The following is a 22,636-nucleotide window of genomic DNA, read 5'->3' on the forward strand; positions in this document are numbered from 1 at the left end:
CAAACTAAACTGTAAACCCCAAACTGTAAAGTCCCACCCAACAACATCACCATTTTAACACTGCACGTTTTAAAAATGCGTCCCATACAACTGAGGCATACGTGTGTGTGCTTCTATAAAGTAAATCAATGTACCACAGAAACTTAGAAAGTAGGCGAGTGCGAGAGTGTTGATGCGTGCGTGTGTGCTTGTGTGTGTGTGTGTGTGTGTGTGTGTGTGCTTGTGTGTGTCAGTGAGTTTCTTGGCTCTCCATTAGCCCTGTCCGTAGCCCACTGACGGTAAAGACGCTGTGTCAAGCTAGAACTTTAACTAGACACTTGCACAGGCTCTCACATGCAAGCACACAGCTGGATTTCACATCAGCTTCCACACCATCATTACCCAAACTGTGAAAAACAAGCCCCAGACGCTACGTGTGTGTGTGTGTGTGTGTGTGTGTGTGTGTGTGTGTGTGTGCGCGCGTCTGCCTGCCAGAGAGAAAGAGAGAGAGAGCTGACCTCCTTCTCATGCTGATAGTGTTTTAAAATTTGCTGGGGTCCCTCCCTCTCATTACTCAGTCTTTATACACACACACACACACACACATATATGCATATGTATATATACTCTATGTGTGTATTTATAGCTACGACTATTTTGTCTGCCAGGCACAGTAGCTGACAGATTCACGAGGACCTTTTTTTTATTACCTCTCTGACCAAAATTACACTTCAGAAAATGACGACAAAGGCAGTGTACCAACAGAGGGGAAGACAAAGTGATCGACGAAAACCTCGAAGCAGAGCAATGGGCTAACATATTTAAACTACTTTGAGAGCACGGTACAAAAAAATCTAATCAAATCACATTCTAAGAATTCGCTATGCTTTCATTTGATTTATTCTGGAAGCTTTAATTCCATTCCACTTTCCTTAGGGCACTGTTTTTCCTTTTGGCTTGTGACACCGTAGAACCTCATCACAGGTTGCCACCAAAGAGAATTAAAGATTGCTGTGTCCTATTTTCAACTGAATAGTCTTTTTTTAAATAGAGGTCAACTTGAAAACAGAATTACAGTAAAAAAAACAAAAAACAAAAACAAACTCCCTTAAGTCAGAAGAGGAGGCGGTTGCGTACACGGTTCTCCTCTCGACACTGGATTGCAGCGGTTAGTGCATATTTATGACCAAGAATCACATCTTAAAAGTTAAATGAGTGCATCCAAATATGGAAGAATATGGCTTACCGAGCTGTCACAGATGAACATCAATCGCTTTTGCTAAAGATACTACAAGTAAATTATGGCAACACACTTTTTTTTACTCCTGTTAAAGCAAATTACACTTCGAGGACAGGATTTCTTCAAGACCATCTCACCATCAGATCCCGACATATTGCACATGTATAGTAGCCAGACTGATGGGATTGTGTATATTTTTTAGTGTTTCTTTTTAGCGTGTTGACTGTTTACTTGTTTACAAGCAGAATGGTGACCAGTGGTAAAAGCATAGTGCTATGAGTAGCTGTCCAAGTATGAGTGTATGAGCTACAGAGGGGCCACCATGATATTTTAAGTTTGATTTAAATCAGACAATTACAGATTCAACAGGAAATGAAATCGAGGCTGATTCCAGATTCTCAGACAGAAGAAGAGTGACATGTCATTGACTATGAAAGCACATGAAATTCCAGCAAATTCACCGCAACGTCGGATCGCATATTGTGTCAGGCCTCTCTTCCTAGTTTCTTCTCATTTCACTGGCAGAGAAACCTAAGACTGCCGGAGGTCGAGATGAAGCAATGAACGGTGGGGGCTTTTTTTTTTTTATGAGTCCGCGTGGATCAAAGGCCCAGGGCAGAGTAACACATGCGCATGCAAAACACACACAGACCTGTGTTCAGAGGGGAGGAATCAGCCGGTAAAATACACTATTCCTATATAAGTCAGGGTGCCAGTTAAAAGCAGGGGAAGAAGCTATATTGAAAAAGCCAATTGTTCACCTTTGGCCTCGGTGCCAAGCGCTCTTAAGAGCTTTACAAGACATCTGAAACCCCACCAGAGAGAGGGCGAGAAATTATGCCAAAGACAGACTTATGATAATAATAGACAGGCATTAGAGGTGTGTAAGCTAAAGGGTGCTTGTTTAGTTATGTAAGAAGCAGAGCCAAGTCGGGCCAGGCTGAGCCCTCAATCTACAGGCTTGTTTTGAGAAATCTCCGGTATTTCCACTGTCAAGGCGAACATGTGCTCAGCACATGGCCAACCGAAAACATTAAGTGCCTCCCCCCCCCTCCTCTCTCTCTCTCTCTGCCTCTCCGTACAGGACTCCTCCATAAACTGGGTCATAGGCACAATCCCACCATCTGTCAGAGATCGCTCTCCTTTGGTTTCACATTCCTCCGCTGTGCAGACCCCCGCACAACCCCACCACATACACAGATATAAACTCGCATACGTCTCACGCACACACACACACACAAGTAAGCATGGGGGTGGGGGGGGTTTACTCTGAATCATCCAAGTCATGAAGCCAACTTCTGTCGACCGTCCGTCTAAATGGAGATCAGCGCCGACAGCCATGCCGACAAACGTCGCAGCGTTTGTCCGTTCAGGCGTACACGTTGTCAGACTCGCAGCAAATGGAGGGAACACAGTTGCTGCTTCCTGAGCTTAGAAACTCCCCAGCAACTGGCTGACATCAGCAAACGTCTGTGTGAGCACTTATGTCAAACTAGAGAGAGGCCAAAAGCCCTCTGAAAGACAAATAACCGACCATTACCTTTCAAATATTCTTCAAATCAACATGAGATTATTCAGTTGACGCCCCCTGAATCAGTGACATAAATAGTCGCTGTTAAGTGATGATTTTATTTATCTCTAAAAAAGAGAGACCAGAGTGCAGCGGAGAGAAAACTGAGCCAAAAGTTTTTAGTCATGTTAGTAAATTATACTATTGAAGTATACAGAAGTGGATTCATCTTCAGGAGTTAAGAAGCTGCTTTGGACACTGGTGCATTTCTTGGAAACTTTATATCAAATTCTTGTCAAATGATGCGAGTATAAATAGAAAGAAAGGATGATGATGATATATTTTTTTTCCCCTGCTCCATGAAATTGGGCAGTTTTTTTATTAAACATGAAATTATCTTGATCGTGGTTACCGCACAGTAACTACTCACCTTCCAAAAGAGTGATCTTCGACCCACACAGGCAAACCAGCACATCCAGAAAGGCTCCTCTGGTCACCACACAGCTGTTATGTCTATAAAGTGAAAACAACCAAAAATTGTGTTTGCTTTAGCAAGAAAACTTTTTTGTACAAGTTTTTAATAAGAAAGTTTTTGTTCACTTTTATAGTTGAGGCTACTCAAGGAAAATGGTGCGGAAGTTCTTACTGAGTTACTGAAGTAACACTACAGCCTCCAGTCATTGATTATCTATTTTCCACTTTAAACTGTTCAGAAACAGACTCATGTCTTTACCCCAAACTCCTGTATTAGGTCACTGATGATGCAAAACTGAATGAATTCATTGATTGGGAGTTCTAATGTGATCTCTTTCACTAATGTTCTTGACCTGATCAGACCTCCCGCTTTTCTTAACTCTTAACTCATGAACAGTACATGATTGTATCAAAGATGCATTGCATTAGTTAAATTCTGACTTAGTGGCCTACTCTTTCAGGGCCATTAAAAAGTGCCTCAGGTTAAAGTGAAAATCTTTGTGTGTGTGTGTGTGTTGCATGTGCTCGTATCTGTGTGTGTATGCGCTGTATTTTATTGTGTATGTTCACCTGCTTGTGGAATACAGTTAAGATTACGAGGGTGGGCTGAAAGGTTCATGAGCTGACCGTGATGCGATGGTCAAATTTGACCAAATGTGGTTTATTTTTCCAACATCTTTTCTGCTGCGGTCTAAATTCTTCTTCCATTGATGCTGCAGCGCTTGGATGTCCTTGGTAGAGAAGCTGTCATCCCGATAGTCAAATTAAAGTCCTCAATGGAAGATATTTCCATAGCATGCAATGCCTTTTTGTCTGTGGCTCGAAGTGGTGGACCCAACACTCATCCACTCATCAGCTGTCTGACAAATAGTCAAACGTCTGTCATCCATCACCATGTGGTGCACACAATCAGTGTTTTCTTGGTTGGTGTCTGTGGCAGGACATTTGGATCTTGGGTCACATGTAAGGTTCTCCCTCCTCCTCTTGAATTCACATGCCCACTATTACACAGTTGACAAAGCTGCAGCATCATTCCATAGTGTAGGATTGAATGTAGTGTAGCATGAATATAACCTATAACTTGATACTGTTATACATCCGCTCCTGGTCTCTCTCTTCTGTCTCTACCTCACCTTCCTCTTTCCCTTTTTGGTCCCCCACCTCTCCTCTGTCCCATATTTTCCCTTTTACCCCAACCGGTCGAGGCAGATGCTGTACATTTTTGTTGAGTCAGAGATTTCTTCCTGTTAAACGGGAGGTTTTTTTCTCTCTACTGAAGCTCATGGTGTGAATTGTTGTTGTTTTTTTATCTCTATAATATTGTAAAAGTTTCTGCCTTACTATGTACAGTGCCTTGAGTTAATGCATGTTATGATTTGGTGCTATACAAATAAAATTTTATTGAATCGAATAACCCCTTTTCTGCAGATGTTTGGTAAAACCACATATTCAAAGTCTTCAATTACCTATTAAATGAGGGTTGATTAAATGTGAGGACACAATGCAGTTAGTATCATGAGAGAGTGAAATCTGTTAAAAAAAAAAAAAAAAAGCATCTTTTCTCTTGCTAAGATTAATTTATTTGGTAAACTGTCACAGATGAATAATTAAACTAAACAAACTAAACTAAACTAAGTCAAAATTTAATCAAATCTAATCATTATGATTGCCCAGCTTGGACAGCACACACTTAAAACGCAGATTAATTCCAAATGCTGGACAAGTTGTTGTTTTTGTTTTTTTTAAAGAGACACATATATAAACAACAGACGAACAGCAACATCTTTCTTAGCACATGACTGGATAATAAATTGGAATGATATCATGTTGACAACTCAAACAGAAACCTACTGTCCTCACTGAGTCAACAGCTTATAGCAGAAGATGCATGCTCCACTTGTGGTGAGACCTTGAAGCAAAGATCGTGGACCCATCACATGAAATGCCCCCAGACATATGATCAAGGCACCAGTTGTATTTGCTCACTATCATTTTATAAATATAATCAATTACTTTTTTTTTTTTAATATAAGCAATGAACTACTTACGCTACGACTCATGCATTAGCAGAAGAATTACTACCGTTACATTAGTTGTAAACGTTGCCAGAAATTACATGCATGCAGCCTAATGTGTGTGAAGTGAAGTAGCGTGTGTGGGCAGAGAGAAGTGTGTGCACTCAGTCAAGTGTACGACCGCAACGCTGTGAAAGTGTGAAAACAAGGGCCACAGTGTGTGATCTTGACGTCATATTTTCATCAGATACTAATAACACGCACATCCCCTCGCACAAATCCACACGACACACACACAGGTTTGTGCAGCTAATCTTCTTATTACACGGCATTGACTTCCATTTATTTGGACGGTCTAAACAAAGTCTAACCCTACCCATAATCTATCTATGACTCAAATCTTACTCAGAAACAAGCCAGAAAAGGATTAAAAAGAGATTAAAAAGGACACACACACACACACACACACACACACACACACACACACACACACACACACACACAGACAGTACATGCGTACTAGAAGAGAGGCAAGGGGATTGTTTATGTATCTTAAATGACAACATATTTGAGACAATATTAGTCATTTGAAGTAATGAATGTGAGTTAAATGTAATGTGCATGTAAAGCTGAATGCTGAAGTTGAATTGACAGATCACACTCCAAATAATACAGTGGGGATGTTCTAATTGGTAATGAGTCTGCTGCTGCACCACCCAACCACTAAGTCAGCTGCAGTGAGTTAAACGAGTGCCGGCAGTCAGCGTTACGTCGACGCCTTCTCTGAGCCAGACAAAAGTCCCAAATGACAACACAGAGCGAGTGTGAGGCCAAAACCCAACGGTGACTCTCACCATTTGAACAATGCATTCCGTCCTTTTTGGAAGGTGACCACTTCAAATTAGTGGTGTTCTGGACGAGAGAGGCAGATTTCGTTTTACCAAAAACGGAGAACCTCTGACCTGTGATGTCCTTGGATGGGAGTGTTGGGCTGTGTGGAGCTGTACGATCAAACAGACTGCTCTGTGGATGTGCTCCGGTAAGCAAGAATTCACCCCGTCATTTTAATAAAGGCTCATCAGTGCAACCAAGCGGAGCTAGCAGGGCTTGTGTTGCGAACTCCGGAACCCAGTGTTATCTGTTATAGGCCACAGCACGGTGGAGTCTGGAGACCTGGGCCTGACCTCATTCGGGCAGGAGGGGGCAATATCTGTGCCCCATCTTAAGGTCTCGGTCTTGGGTGAGAGGGGCCAGAGGTGTGTGTGTGTGTGTGTGTACGGGTGTGTGGATGGGACGGCAGGCGGTCTCTTTGAAATCAAAGCCTGGGCAGGACATGAAGCGGACACAGCCAAGGAGGGGATGAACACTGGGACAAGGAGCTATTCTTCTGGTGAGGGAGTTGGGAGTGAAGGAAGGATGCTTATCTGTGCGTGTGTGTGCGAGTGTGTCTAGGATTACCGAGAGGCGAGCCACAAGCGCTGAGTGAGGGCCTCGCTGATGCCATTTCCTGCTGGCAGGGGTCTGTGTGAGTCAGTCTGGTAGGAGCGTAGGAGAAACAGCACCTGTAAACACATAAATACAGTACACAGACACAGTTAAACCTTTGTGTATGAGCACTAATAGGGCTGGTAATAAAAACATTACATTTTCCAATTCACAGCCATTTACATTTTGAAGATCAGATACCGATTCATAAAAACCTTAAATCAATCTTTTAATATGTTATTTAGACAATCAACATCACACAAGACTATGAATACAATACAATACAAAAGTCTTGCATGACCATGAGTTGTTAGCTCCGGTTAATCTAACAGCTAAACTACAGCTATGGTGTAGAACTAGAAATATGTTTGTTGCTGCCATTGTTCACTGAGGGTGGCAGTTTTGTTTTGCGCTCACAGCACCCTCTGCTGAGCAACTTGTTAATTACTTAAAAATGTCTGACGGCAATCGTAGGATGGATTTTTTTTTTGAACTTGAACAGGTTTAGAGTTTGAATCTACAACTGTACTGCAGAGTTGCGCTTTATGGTCATAATAAATAAAAACTGCACAAATGTAACCACTTTTCTGTCAATTCCTTTGGTTTAAGAGGTTATATACATACAATTTTATTCAATTTGCAGCATAAGTTCAGTCAAAATCTCTTAAAACTTAAAATATCTCGAAATGAATTGATACTGAATCAAATCAAAATTCAAATTCAATCAAATCGAGACATTGTGTTTGGAATCAAATTAATTCAGGAAGTCGGCATCGATACCCAACACTGAGCACCATCATTCACACATCAGTTTCTCATTAATGTTGCCACATATACACTCACCCATTAGAAGGGTCTTCGTATCAAAAAGCACAAATGGTGGAACCAAACGTCTTCAACCAAGGTTCATACTCCTTCAGTATGTGTATTTGGTTGCATTGTAGGTAAGAGTTTAACCTCACAGCAAAATAAATCCTGACTTCAACCTGCAACACTACATGACCTCTTGTTGTGAAAGTGTTTTTTTTGGTCGTAGCATGTTAACCCTGTCATAGACTGATGACATGTCTTGGTATATCCCAGCTGTTGTTGTATAAATTGGAATACGCACTAACACAGAAGCAAATGTTTAATTTAGAGTACATTTCATTCACTATGTTTACGCTACTCCAGATTTTTAAAACTGCTACTGGCCTGTTTTAGTTTGAAAATCCAGGGGCAGAATTTGTCACGGACAGAAACATTGGAAATGATGATGCATCCATGTTCTTATTAGTTCTTATTAGTGGCAAATGCAGAGCATTACTAATGCCTACTGTCAGTAACATTTTCAACTTGTCTTAGATCCAAGAACAGAAAACCCCAATGTTACTTTCAGCCATTGCCATTTCTAATTTGCTTTATTTTCTGCAACTAAGCAACCAACTACAAAAAGACTTCCTATTTATACTGGCACATGCATGCTCACTGTATGTGAACGGTCATATGAGAAGTATTTCCAGATGTGTTCGTATCAACGCTGATTACTACTAACGGTGAAATGCTCATCTGGATGGATATTGTTTTCATTTAAATGCCATTTTAAATCTAAAACATATAGACGTGAATGTAACCATAATGTGGAGACCGACAACCAGACAAGCAATTTTAAAAACTACTAGGCGGTAAACCTAACTTTGCCTTTAAGGGGAGACGGTGAACATCATCCCTTCCGTTACAGAGCATCGGCTCTTCCTTGTACTTGGATTCTAACCCGTGTGAAATACATGTGTGACATTAGACGACACAGCTTGTGGCGACAGCAGCGATCAAAACACTTTCCCATTGAAGATCAAATCATTCTTTTCATTGTGGCTAATGTGACAGCGAGAGTGCACTAGTTTGTAGCAGGTGGACTGGCGGTTGGGAGTGTTCGGAGGCCAGGACACAGGCTGGCTGGCTGGGGTGTGTATTCTGGGCCTTGGTAAGTATACTCTTTAAGCCGGGGCCACGGCCACAGACCAGTAGGAAGCCATTCATTACGCCATGCAGGGAAGGCAACGTGGGGAAAAACCAGGCCGACCACGTAGCACCAAGCCTGGCCACTGAGACCTGGCCAGCCTCTTCTCTTCTCCAGCAGTCTCCACACCCAGGCAACACCCACTGGCTCACACAAACAGCTTCCACACCCCTATATCCGTCTTTCTTTCGCTGTCACTCTCTAAGGGCTTTTCCACCGACAAGGAGTCAGAGTTGGAGCTGAAACCCAAACCAAATACTGAACCCAAGCAATTCCATTGTCAAAAAAAAACAGGTTCTGCAGAATCGGTCACACTTGGACCTGCCTCTTCCCTCGACTCACAGTCATTTCCCTAAATGCCACAAAACTAAAAATTCCAAGGAATGTTCAGAGTGAGCTTCAACCAGGTTTGGCCAATTTCCAAATCATAGCTCAACTGTGGAGAAATCGACATGTTTGACACAGTGATCTCTTCATGCATCCTCTGACGGACAAGAGAAAAGCTAATTATTCCAGCATTGTACCATCAACTGGGTTGTTCAATACAATGATACCGACCTAAAATAACCTCAAAACAAGTCTGGCATCACTGTACAAATCCAAAAACGAGGTTTGAATTAAGTGGAGGGTTTGAGATTAAGGACGATTTTTCCTAATCAAATATGGCCTCAGATGTGTGTTTATGATAACACAGTCCATTTTGACATGACATTAAACTCAACAAGAACTCTTTTTGATCCACTCATAGAACTTTATCATTACTGATTTAACTATTTTTTAATTGAAATGTAGATTATGTAAAACATAGGGTCCAGTGTTGTTTCATGCAATTACACAGAAACATACAGATGTGTTTTTATGTTGTTGTTTTCCCTCCATAAAACTGCAAACCATATGTAAAACACCAGGCTCTGGTTCCATCACTGAACCAGAACACACTGGAACCAGAAGCCTTATGTCTTCATTTCCTCTCCGTGCACTCCACAGTTACACCTCATCCATCGGGTTGGGAAGTCCCGGCTTGGGAGGCTGAACCAGCTCAATCCAGCCCAGTACAGAGAAAACTGGAATATTTATAGAAAAATGCAGCCTCCCTGTTCCTCCCCCAAAAAAGACAGAGTACTAAACTACACCCCATGTGGGAGGAGATGTTGGGATTGGATCAAGCTAAATGAATGGAAGAAGATAAGACGGCAGCACAGAGCTGCCACAACTACTACAACTGCAGACGTTTATCATGAGAATGATTTCAAATTTGAACCAAACTTACACACACTTGAAATATATAAAAAGTGAATGAGCTTACTGTTAAAGAAAATTAAATGTGCACAGTTAGTGAAAGTCCAGTAATTCTGACCAACATTGCATCTCAGGGTCCAAACAACCTTGTTTGAATGGATTTCTTTTAATCATTGGCCTTAATATTAATATATGTTCTGCTCTAAATGACATTGTTACGATACTAGAGGGTTATAACGAAGAGCAGAAGGTTTTACCTGAGACCTCTATATAATCCATCATTAATATTGAGTTATTACCTCTAATATATTACTACAATAACATTCCACCCTCTAGACCAGGGGTGTCAAACATATGGCCCGGGGGCCAGAACCGGCCCGCCAGAGGGTCCAATCCGGCCCACAGGATGAATTTGTTAAAATTTCACACTAATCTAAACGTAATGTCAAATGCTCCAGATACCCGTGACTAAATGTTTGTGCCTTTATAGATCCATTGTGCTGTGTAAATAGTAAATTTAGGCATGATATTGTTGAAATTGCACTTATATTTCTCAAGAAATGTCATGTTTTGTAAAAATATCCTTCATTAAATGTAAAACAATGGAGAAAAAACAAAGGAGTTCTTGTTGTTCATAGGTTATTATGCTATTATTTTACTATTTTTACTGGTCCAGCCCCCTTGAGATCAAATTGTGCTGTATGTGACCCCCGGAACAAAAATGAGTTGGACACCCCTGCTCTAGACGTTGGGGTTGCAACTTTATGTATAAATCAAATCAAACAAATGTTCATATGTACATATATGAACATTCGTTTGATTTGTTTTCTAGTGAGGCATTAAAACGCTTGTATGAGTGTGTGTTGCAACGAGCCTTATGCCTCTTTTGGGCCTGGTAAAAATAGTGGTGGTGGATGTGAGGTCCCTTCAGACTCTGTTATCAGCCTGCCCTGCTGTCCCTCCCACTGCCGCAACCACAGACTGACCACACGCGGCAGCAAGTGCGCACGCACGCGCAAACACACACGCACGTGCAAAGCAAGTGCAAATAATTGCACGCCAATTCGTGGTTCAGTCCAGTAAAACACATGCACAAAGAAACATATAAATCGGCATTCACATAAAACCGAATAGGGGTTAGGCAAAGTGTGGACGCGCCCAATTAGGCAAAAAGAGATCCCGGGGCTAAATATAAAAAGAAATAAACACGCTTGCGTACTTTAAATAGCCAGATTCTTGCACAAACAAAAGCTTCCATATGCAGTTGAGACACCAAGTCACACTCCCTCACATAAGGATATGAACATGGATGCCGCAACCGAGGCAATTAAGGGGCATGTGTATGTCTGTGTTACAACATGTTTGTGTCAAATGTTTGACCAGTGCATCTCAAAGAGTCTCTGGGGAGGAGTAGCCCCCTCTGCCATTATGTATTATACGTATTATGTATTTTTATGTCAGCAGTGAGAGCAGTGTGTGTGTGTGTGTGTCTGTGTGCGGCTGACAGTCAGTACGCCCCTTGCCACCACTAGTGCGAGCATTTCCTAAGGCAATAAAACGTCGACCACTTCAACGACAGGAAGTGGAGTTGACTCCCTGTTTCTTCATCTGAAATGTTAAACAAAACTTCACTGGATTTTTTTTCCCCCCTTGGCTTAACACGTAAAAGAATCTGGGCAAGCAAGGAATTTGTTTTTACATTGTAAAACAAGCAGACTCAACTGTATCAGCTCCAATGCTGTGATGAACTCGAGAAGGTGGTAGGATGACGTTGTATAAGGCGTCAGTAATTATTATGTATGTTCAATTTATCAAATAAATAAATTCACTCATTCATTAGTTGATCGTTGAAAGGGCTGTCAGTGAAATACTTCAGTTAAAATATGTGTTCTATAGCTCTTTATTCTAACAGCTATCACTGATCAAGAGTGTTTGGTCAGTGACTTGTATTTTCAGTTATTAAATATAGGGCTGGGCTATTAATAGATTGAATTAATTCATTTGAATCTTCCATTGCTGTTCTCCTTCGCTTCAGTGTTTGTGTTGCAGCAACCACCCCGGGATCAGGTCCAGATTCCTCCTAAAAACCAAAGTGAACATACTGACCAGACACCAGGGGGCAACTCCATTTGTTGAAAAAAGATGAAAGTTTGAAAGGAAATCTGTGGGGAAAATTAACCTACTTTATGCTTGATTTAAATTATTTTTGAGGAGTTAATGGCCCCAATCGCTAGTTTGATATTTTCAAAAGCAGACGTGTTAAAATAATGGTACATATGATTGACAGCTGGTCGTCCAATAAGAGTTTCTCGAGGCTTCATAACAAGAGTTCAGATTCCTATGGGTGCCGTCACGGTCTGACACCAGAATTTAACACCTGGGTTTTCCTCAGGATTACATAGACAAGGGCTGCAGCAATTAGTTAACATAGAACCATAAATACTTTCACACGCTGCTTTTCAGATGGTTTGAGTCCTCTATTGTCACCTCAGAACATCACTGTTGTTTTCTTCTTATGAGAAAAGAGGGCATGTATGCAGTCCATGTCCAAACTGAACTGTACCATATTTAAAAAAGTTAATTAATGTAACAACTTCTCTACATTGATCAATATTGAATAATATCAAACTGAAAATTGTATCGAATGGGGAACTTGTGAATCGGAATCAAATTCAGGGAATCAGTAAGGATAACCAGCCCTAATTCACAATGACAGGATGTGCAACATACAGAAGTAGTCGCTGGAGTGGGACGTGGAGTTGGATGGAAACACAGACATCTTCACTGTGTGTGAGAAAGTCAGCAGGGTGGTACAGCCTCTGCTTCAGAAGCGGTGATGGTTCCCAGCTCTAAACTTGGCCCACTCACATTTGTTTCTTTGACTATAACAGAGGAAGTCATTCCTCCTTCCAGCAGAAACATCTGCTACCTGTTTTTCTCGCTCTCACACACAAACACACACAGAGACACACACTATTACATACATTAGCCCAAGGCTAAACACAACGCCCTCATCATCTCAGCATAAACACACAGACACATCCCCTTTCTCCCAAGTCTGTTAACTTTACCACAGTCTATTTAACATACACTTCCTATTATGCACACTCACTATCTTCTCAGTCTGTAACAGTGAGTGCAAGACGCTCCTCTCCCCATGTACACTGTAGACCTCTATCTCTGTTGTACCCTGTACCGATCTGCAGCTTCTGCTATAACTGTCCAACGCCTCTTCCCACAGCAAATATCTGCCTCCATTATCTCCACGATGCCCTCACCCTACAACCTTCACCTGCTATCTTTAGCATGAGTACGGATGGTGTGTGCAGATTAGAGCATAGACACCTGACCTGAGCCCATTGGGACCTGTCGGGTCAAGAAATCGGACAGAAATCCAGAAATGTTTGGCAGTCTCGGGTCAGGTTCAGTCTCTGATATTTTCAGGTTCTTTTAGTGAAAAACAGTAAATTCAATTCATTTTTTATTGGTTTATTGAAAAAAGTATTGTTATAGTTATTAAATAGGAGACAAGGTTGTGCCTCACTAGAAATGTTACTTTATTTTACTACGATGCCAGGGGAAAAAAAGAGATCAAATACCTCATCCCATCGCTCATTGTTTTGTTTTTTAATATATACAAGTTGCACAAATGCGCTTTAAAGATGCTAGTGGACAAACATTATTGTCTCTGGACAAGTCTTTATGTTACGTTGAGATAAGCTAAGCTAATTTACTTCTTACTTAGCACACGGCCGTCTCATCTAACACAGACACTTAGTGGAAAAGTGAATGTTTCAGTCTCCCTTTTGGGCCAACAGCAGAGATTATTATTCATAAATCCTGTAACTGTGAAGTATGTGTGAGGTTTAACAGTCTGCTGTGGAAGGAAAGAAAAAAAGGGAATAAAAATGTTTAAGGCAGTCTGACAGGCCCATACAGACATTTTTGTGCCAGTGCCATGTGTTGGATGATCAGGAACACAAACTGAAGGGGAACAGAAACAGAGCTACTACATGCCATAAAATGAAGTGGGAACAAGTCGCGACGTCACCCATAAGAACTCTCTGAATCTGAACGCCCGTTTTCAAGCCTCAAGAATTGGGATTTGGCTGGTGCCATATAGAGTTTCAGAGTTCAGTAACCAGGCTCCTGTTGGATAATACCAGCGGTCAGTCACACTGTTGTCCACTTGTATAGGACACACATTATTGTCTATTATCCTCAAAATGGAAACATATTTACAAAATTGGCAGCAAGTGCTACTGACGAAGGCCTGAAACCAGTGATTGAGACCATTAACTAAATTAAATGTAGACTCATTTTCTACAGACTCACTCAAAAAGACTTCTTTTTGCAACCAGTGGAATCACTCCATGTTGGCTATTCAAATTATTTGATTAACCTCACAGAGGAAACTGAAGGACTTTATATATAGTCTATAAGTACAATAAATGGACAAACTTTCAAAAGTTTCATCCTGTTTCCCTAAATGCACCAATCTAATCTTTCACTCTCATTTTACTGCTTTAATGCTTTGGCTACAGAGTGTCTTCAGTTATGTCAACGCTGAAGAAAGCAGCAACACTATTTTTTTTTTTTAAACCTATTTCCAAATACTACAACAAACTTTTGGTAGGTGTCCAAAAGGTGTTGTCATTGCAATAACGTTGGCCAAAAAAACACAGCAACAGTAACTAAGGAACCTGTGGTTATAATGGGTGGATACGATTGTCAGGTTGCACGGTGCTGAATAAAATTTAAAGACCTATGTTTACCTCAGCCAAGGAGGTTATGTTTTCAGTGCCATCTGTCTGCCTCCATGTCTGTAAGTCAAAAGGATTGACTTACAAAAATCTAATTTTCATAACATTTTAAAGTAGATCTGGATAAGTAGATGGACATCAACATTGTGAGATACAGCGTTTTACGTGTTGGTGGAGGTTTGTGTTCTTTGAGAACTATGTACAGTAAATCACATTGTGTAACTAAACTGCTGTAAATGCATACAAAGCAGCTACCTGACAGGTCCAGAAATGATTTCATGTGACAACATTTATCACACAACTGAAGGAAAAGACCAAGAGAAGAAAAGACAAAGGAGAGCAAGAAGAACAGGAAGTCATAAATGTACCAAGCGTGACTTTTGGGGGGTTTTTCTTTCCAAAAGAGGAGACAGAAAGCAGAGAAACAGAGATGGATGAGAGGAGACGAATGCAGAGACAGATCAGGAGACATCTGGGCAAGCTCCACACATGGAGGCCATGACAGGAACGCAAACTAAAATCCTCTCTCTTCCCCCAAATCTCCTCTAATCCTTTAAGAGGCCCACCTTTCCTCCTCATCATTGACCTTTACTCCACAGCAGACCTCCCTGCGGTTTAGACCGTTATCAAACCGCAGGTGCTCCATCAAGTCCTGAAGAAAATGATGCAGTTTCTATTCTTCGTGTTGTTGAACCCTCGGCCCTGGTGCTTCCACACCATGATGCCCACAGCTCCTCATCAGTGTTATTCAATAAAAAAGGACAGGGAAACCCCCAATCCCTCTTTTCCTCTGTGTGTGTTGATATTACCAGCAGACTGTTTGGTTGCGTTTGTCAGAGTGCGATGACAGAACTAAACACTGGTATTTACACTGCGATAACCGCCTTGTCTGGACAGGCTCTGTGTGGGACTGACAGAGACTGTCTGTGCATGTGTGGGTGTGTGTGTGTCTTACTTCACTTGTGTGGACACATTTTGGTTTGAATCCAAGGCTGTAAGGACATTTGTCACAGCTTTAAAGGTTTTTTTTTATGAATAAGACACTGGGATAAAGCTTCAGGTTAGAGTGTGTGTGTGGGGTGGATTTTATATTTCATCTTTGTGGTCTGTCAAGATGTCCGTGTTTTTTTAACAGGCTCATGAAATTCTCGTTTATAAACTGAGGTCATTTCATCTTCAGAAAGGTTGTAAATGCAAATTTACGACAACATTTTATTTTCGCTTGGACGGGGTTCAATTTGCAGTGGACAATCGTTTTATCTATTACGAAAGTAGATTTTTCAGAACAAAGAAATCTCCCGCAACTATAACAAACCATGTTAAGAACTTAATTAGAGCTAAAAGTGCAGGGTTACATCTTCTAAGTGTTTTGGCCAGAAAAGGAGCATTCCATTGCATTTGAGATGTGAAAATAAAGGAAAGGCACAACCGGGCTTACTAAGTACTTGACTAATTGAATCCGTAATTGAATCAAAATGAAGGTCTCATTTCAGGGAAGGATGAAAACATGGCACCATGTAATAAGCTAGTGGCTGGAGTGTGTGTCTGCACGACCACAAATTTGTAAAAACAGTCTGATAATGTACGTATCAGTGTTTGTCAAACCTGGAAATAATGACATTCTCAAATGTCTTGTTTTGTCCACAAACCAAAATGAGTCAGTTTTTTAATGACTGCTTTGTTTTACGGAGCAAAGAAAGAAAGAATATATTCACATTTAAGAAGCTACAACAATCGATGAATCCATTATCAAAGTAGTTGACGATTAATTTAGTAATCAATTAATAATCGATTCAACTAGTTCAGCTCTAATGTCATCTCCGTGAAAAATAAGTGCACTTCATCAGACGCAGATGAAAGCTTTCGTTAGCACATAAATGTACAGGACAACAGTCTTTACAGCTACATACAGCCTTGTTTACCTTATGCTCAATTAGACTAAAGTGCAGGATACCACTGCCCCATAGAGTGTAATGTAGTCCTCTGCACCGCATGAACACTGTGGTTCAACGCTTGATTCATCTGAGGCTACAAATACATAATAGACATTAACTGAATGTCAGACCTGAAGCAGAGTTCCATGGATGTGGTTGTGTTGGATTCTGGGCCGTGGTTCTGGAGGAAGCTCCTGTAGCAAAGAGTGGATTGTGGAGGGCACCTGGGTGACGAGCACAAAGGGGACGAGGGCCCGAGCTGCCATTTCTCTGGTCCGATACACAGCAGAATGACCACATCTGCAGAACACGCAGACACAGAAACCAGCAACAATAACATTAGTGTTAGTGTCATAATCTTTTAATCATGCATTACATAAAACTTTTGGATGCTTGAGTTAACACAGATCATGGATTGTTGTTGTAACCATTGTAAGCATTGTCTGTATTATGATGAATTATAATTTTTTTTTAGTTCTCCAGTCACATTATGTCATGGTATACTCTAGATATAACCTATAGTACATTTTCTTCCTGCTCATTTCTCCCTGTCTGAGTTGGTTTTTGCATAAACTTTTACTGCAACGATGAAAATCAGAAGCAAAATAGCTCCTAGACCAGCAGACGACCAATAATCCCAAAATCAAATATTTTCCAATCATTACCTAACCAGCCAGGAAATAACCTCTTTCATTCTGTTTTCGCCCACACACAGATGTCTGTATCACACACACACACACACACACGGTCATTTACAGTGTTCACTAGTGAAGGAGAATGTGGCCAGTCACCCCAAGTCCGGGCTAAAATTAACCTTGTTTACAAGCCGATAAGTCTTTCCATCTCCAGTGTCATAACACCGCCATCGCTGATAAGAAAGAAGGACATGACCAAGACCTAAGGGGGGGGTGAAAGGAGGGGTAAAATAGAGCAGAAGAGGCAGAGGCAGAGTGTGATCTACTAAAGGAAGTATGCTATTCCAAGAGACTTCAGATCAACCCACTGAAAATACCAACAAGATTTCACAAAGCTTCAGTTTCAAAGGAGTTTTGAGATGCTTCAGTATCTCAGAATAATATGCTTCGAGCGTGATCCATACAACTCTTCTGTCTGTCTGTCTGTCTGTATGTACAGACAGCAGCTGATTATCTTAGCACAAAGATCACTGACCAGATGATTCCCAATGGAAAATCTAATATCTTTAGCCAAGAATAAATTGTGACTACATATAAGATATGCAACAAGAGTTTAAAAAGGATAGTTATCCAAACTACTCCCAAGTGACTTGCAGTTGTCCAGCACCACACAACAGTCATATAATCTTATAATATACAATAAGATTGAAGCCAGTATTTTAGGGCAGTTTTACACCAGGATAGTCCAGGGGACTCGGTTTGATTAGGTGGGGAATGCTGAAAAATTCCACACCTGCATTTGGTTTAGTTCTCTTTCACACAGCACTTTTGTAAGCGGACCAAGGCACCTGGACAATGTGATGCAGTTCAAACAGCTGCTCGTTTGGGCACCTATTGCCCGAAACGAGCTCTGACCAGGAAGTCAAAATGCATGAGGAAGAAGAAAACCTGGCTCATCGATCGGCCAGGACCGAAAAATCCCCTTCAGCCAGCTTCTTCACCACAAAAACAAACAAAGGAGCAACACCAAATTTATTTCTGTTTTTACTTTGGTGCTCAAACCTAATTGGTTTTTCACAAGACGCTGACCAGTATGAGCAGCAGGCGAAGCGGCGAGCTATCCTCACTCCCTCTCTCTGGTTCACTGGATGGTGCGAACCGCACCAGGGTTGCAAGCGAAAGGAGAGCCATATCTGCAGGCGGACCAGAACTGGGGTTTGGATGAGCTTTCACACCTGCCCAAACCAAATGCACTATCCAAGAAAACAACAGGTATGACTCTGTGTCTGTTGGGGGAGTTCTGCCACACACACATGCTGGCCTGTTCACTTTTTGCTGTTCTTCAGTACTTGTACAGAACATTAACGTAAACGAAATGGTATCAAACTTCTTTTTCAAAGAAAATGTAAAGGAACAACATGTTCAGTCCCCCGCGGGAGTCTGCTCTTCTTTATGATCTACTTCTCTACATCATTTCCTCATCTTTAGGAATTCTGAATAACACGGCAGAGCTTTTCTGTGTGTTTTTATCTTGAAGACACATTTTCAAGACAAAGACATCTCAGCTAGGTAGCAAACCAAAAGCAGTGGAGAAGGAGCTGGGGCAGTTATTCATGAGTGAATGGTTAAATCGCTAATAAAATGCACTAAGGGCTCTTATTTTGAGGTTGGAGGAGGAGTTATGCTAAATAAAGCTGCTTTGCATCATCGAGCCATATTTTAGACATGCCTAAAAAATCCAGTAGACTGAAGAGAAACTGTTTTCAGTCTTTAGCCCACAGTGGTAACTTTTTTCTTACATATACTACAAGTAAAGAAAATCTAAAGCAGGCTGAAAGCCAACTGTTGGTGGTACAGTGGCAACATTCTGTAATGTTGATCACGTTCACCACCTAACAGCATGGCACTTGTCTAAGCACTAATACGCCTGGATCCTCCAGAGATTACCGCTGCTGCATCTGTCCTACAGTATATAGACAGCAAAAGTCGGACAATAACCAGACCCAATTCTTCAGATTTTATGCAGAGATCTAATGTCGGAAAAGGGCTACACTGATGCTGAACATATGCATTTATAAAAAGCCAAGGAGAGTCTCAGTTCAGGGCAACAACTGTGGCCTACAAATGTATTGCGAGCAATCCCCGAGTGCTGTGCATAGCCAAACACACACTGGCATTTATGCAAGCATAACAAAAGTCAAAGACGCAGATGAAGTGTGTATGGGTTGCAGACTGTTTATAGGCCAAACAAGAGGCTCAGCTCCAATGTGGAAAATTCAGCGGGAGGTTCTAGAGAAATATGAAACACCTATCCATCACGACAGTGGTATGTGGGGATGAAAAGTAAGCTTGCTTTTTTGGCTTTAGCATGTGAGAGAATGAGGATGAGAGAAGTTAAAAGACCAACTTATAGAAGAAGTAGAAAAACACTTAGGAAAACAAAAAGAGTGAGAGGACGGGGAAAACGTTACTTGCGAATAATGACTAGCGAGTTAAATTATAACAGAGCGATGGAAATTGCTCGTCAAAAAAGCTACTGCTGGTCAGAATAAGAGCTGGGGAAAATATAACAGCGAAGGCTGTTTGGAGCAACAAGTCAACAATTGTCAACAAATGCTTTTCCACCTGCTGTGAGCAGGCCTCCTTCACCCCCAACCCCTCACACACACACACACACACACACACACGCACGCACACATGCATACATACACCTATAACCAGACAAGCAAAGACCCTGTATCAAACACAGACAACAGTTTGCATTCCTGAGCTGTTCACGCCTGTGGATGTGAGTTTATGTGCACATACACACACCCGCACGTCTAATGACCGAGATCCACGTCCATTCCTCACTTTCCACATTTGCCAGCCACCATTTGGGGCCCATATGTTAACTATCTGCACTAATTTGTCCCATTGAAACTATTTTGCAAAAGGAAATGACAGTTTGGAGGGGTGTAATTTTAGAAACAGGGTCGTCCCCTGTGGGGTCTGGAGGCAGACTGCTGACTGGCATGGATGAGACTCATCTGGGTTTCATTTCAAAGAACTGGGAAAATTGTTTCTTCCACAGACACTGAACAAGTGTTAGCAACAAAGAATGTGGCTGATTTCAAATGTCGACAGTTCAAATCATTTTGGAATATGCAGCAGTCTAAATACAACCACTCTTTTACTCATTTCCAAAATGGTCTTTGTTCGACTTTTTAATGGTTAGTTAGAATCAGGTTTGGTGCCACCCAGTGGTATTGTTAAAAAAAGAGTCTGGCAAACTAAAGTACTTACAGATTCATTCATCAAGTGTTTGATATTTGCTATCAAACTCATTGACGGCAATTAATAAATTGATGTTTAATTCTACTACAAACTTTATTTGATAATGTGAAGTAAAAGGTGACAGACCAAGTCCCAGATCAGTAGATTTCCTTCATAATCGGTGGGTGAATTTTTACTTCCACAAGTCTATGTCCCACAAACTACAGAAGAATAAATGACAGTTGTACGATTGTGTCTACTACAGTATACGCAGTAGTGAGTGACTGCAAAAGAAAGCTGGTTTTAGGCTTAGTTTTACAAAAGTAAAGTGAAAGTAGATGTACATGTACATGTACTTAAACCGAACATTTTCATAGTAATTGTAGGATGTGCACTAAATTACGTATGTGTGACATCCAATCATCCACATACTCAGTCATATAATCTATAAATGAATTATAATAATTGTTAAGTCTTGAACTTACCATGTAAAGTGCCTCGAGATAATGTATGTTATGTTATGTATAGTCTTCTATACAAATACAAATTTAATTGAATTAAACTTGCATACCACTTTTTTTTATTATTATTTTATCAGCAAATGTAACCTCTGTTAGTCATTGAAATAATGACGGGCCACAGCCACACAGTATCAGTTCACATTTTGAAATTCGAACTTGGAACAAACCATTTCTTTTTTTGTGACTGGCAGGCTTCAGCCAATGTTGACAGGTTCACATTGCTGAGATTTTTCTTTGCGATCCCAGCAGCCTCAGAGTGTCTGAGCAGTGATTTATGCCCTATGATATCCACTCCAGGCTTCTCTCCTCACACTCCCCATCTGCTTTACTCCTTTGCTTTGCTAAGCTGCTAAGCTTTTTTTATTTAAAAGGCAACAAGGACAATGACGAATTGTAAACAACTTACAATTTGTCTTTGCACTTTGTCCCTCTTTTGATTTTAACATATACACGGTGAAGGCGTCCAGCATCTCTTTTGGGAAGGAAATAAAAGTGGTGTCTCTTAAAGCCTCACTTTAGTTTATGGGCAATCCCATGCCCTTTCAAAAGAAATGAGATATGTGACAGTGAGGACGGGAAAGGAAAGGAGTAAGACAGGGAGGGTGAGGAGAGATGCCTGGACTGGATATCAAGGTACATAAATCACAATACCAGCACTCTGAGACTTAAGCACTATGGCAGAAAGAGAGAGGAATAAAGGGAATGGGAAAGACAAAAACACCAACTGATCATCAGATATAAAGATGTGGAAGACTGAAATAAAGCGGCCATAATGTATTAGAATAAACGTATCTGCTCCTCATCATCATCATCATCCTCCCCTTCTGCCTTTGTCATTCTCTTCCCGAGTCATTACCTGTGTAGGTGTGACGCAGGCACAGGTCAGGCAGCAAAGGAATGCAAGTGGGAGAGAAATTGTATGAGGATAAAATGCTGTGTGGTGTAAGGGAAGAATTATTAGGCAGGATGCTTCTTCCAGTCTACAGAGGAGGAGGTGGCTCGGATCATCCGACACGTCCGCACACGCTTGGTGAAGATGGGTTTGGGGGGTTGGGGTAGTGTCGAGAAACACGGCTGGAGCCAAAGAAGTCGGGGCTGGCTATATTTAACATCTCCAACATGTGGGCTTCATTTGGGTGGATGTGTGCTTTGCATAGATACTCAGGCAGACAGTCACACCTCCAGGAACAGACTTTAGGAATAACCTTTAAATTTCTAAACTAACTAGTGATCCGTTCAAATATTAGCCGGGTAAATCTGACACCTGTTCAACTGCTTGCTAACATACATACCAACCACATGGCAACAACTCCAAGTTGCTACAAGACGACCTGCTATAGAGGAAAATTACCAAACTGGTTTGAGATGATAGAAAGGCAACAAATAACCACCACCACCACCACCAGTTCATCACTGGGCCACACAGAGACAAACAACAATTCACCCTCACTATGGTGAGTGTCCAATTTGCCTAATCCTCCAAATCTGCATGTTTTTGGAGTGTGGGAGGAAATCAGAGAACCTGGAGAAAACCTATGCTCACATGAGGAGACCATGGAAAGTCCATGCAGAAAGGCCTTGGTTGAG

General features: G+C 41.3%; 1 protein-coding gene across 1 annotated transcript in view; it reads right to left on the reverse strand.

The window, feature by feature from the left end:
• The window catches only part of thada (THADA armadillo repeat containing), an 82,128-nt gene that overhangs the window by 24,381 nt on the left and 35,111 nt on the right, over positions 1-22,636 (reverse strand). The window contains exons 29-31 of the mRNA XM_058651826.1: positions 16,770-16,938; positions 6,677-6,780; positions 3,160-3,242 (exon numbers count right to left, since the gene is read on the reverse strand). Of these exons, the coding sequence (XP_058507809.1) occupies positions 3,160-3,242; positions 6,677-6,780; positions 16,770-16,938 (356 nt within the window). The remainder of the gene's footprint in view (positions 1-3,159; positions 3,243-6,676; positions 6,781-16,769; positions 16,939-22,636) is intronic.

This window comes from Solea solea, chromosome 15 (assembly GCF_958295425.1).
Source record: "Solea solea chromosome 15, fSolSol10.1, whole genome shotgun sequence".
In the NCBI taxonomy this organism is placed as follows: domain Eukaryota; kingdom Metazoa; phylum Chordata; class Actinopteri; order Pleuronectiformes; family Soleidae; genus Solea; species Solea solea.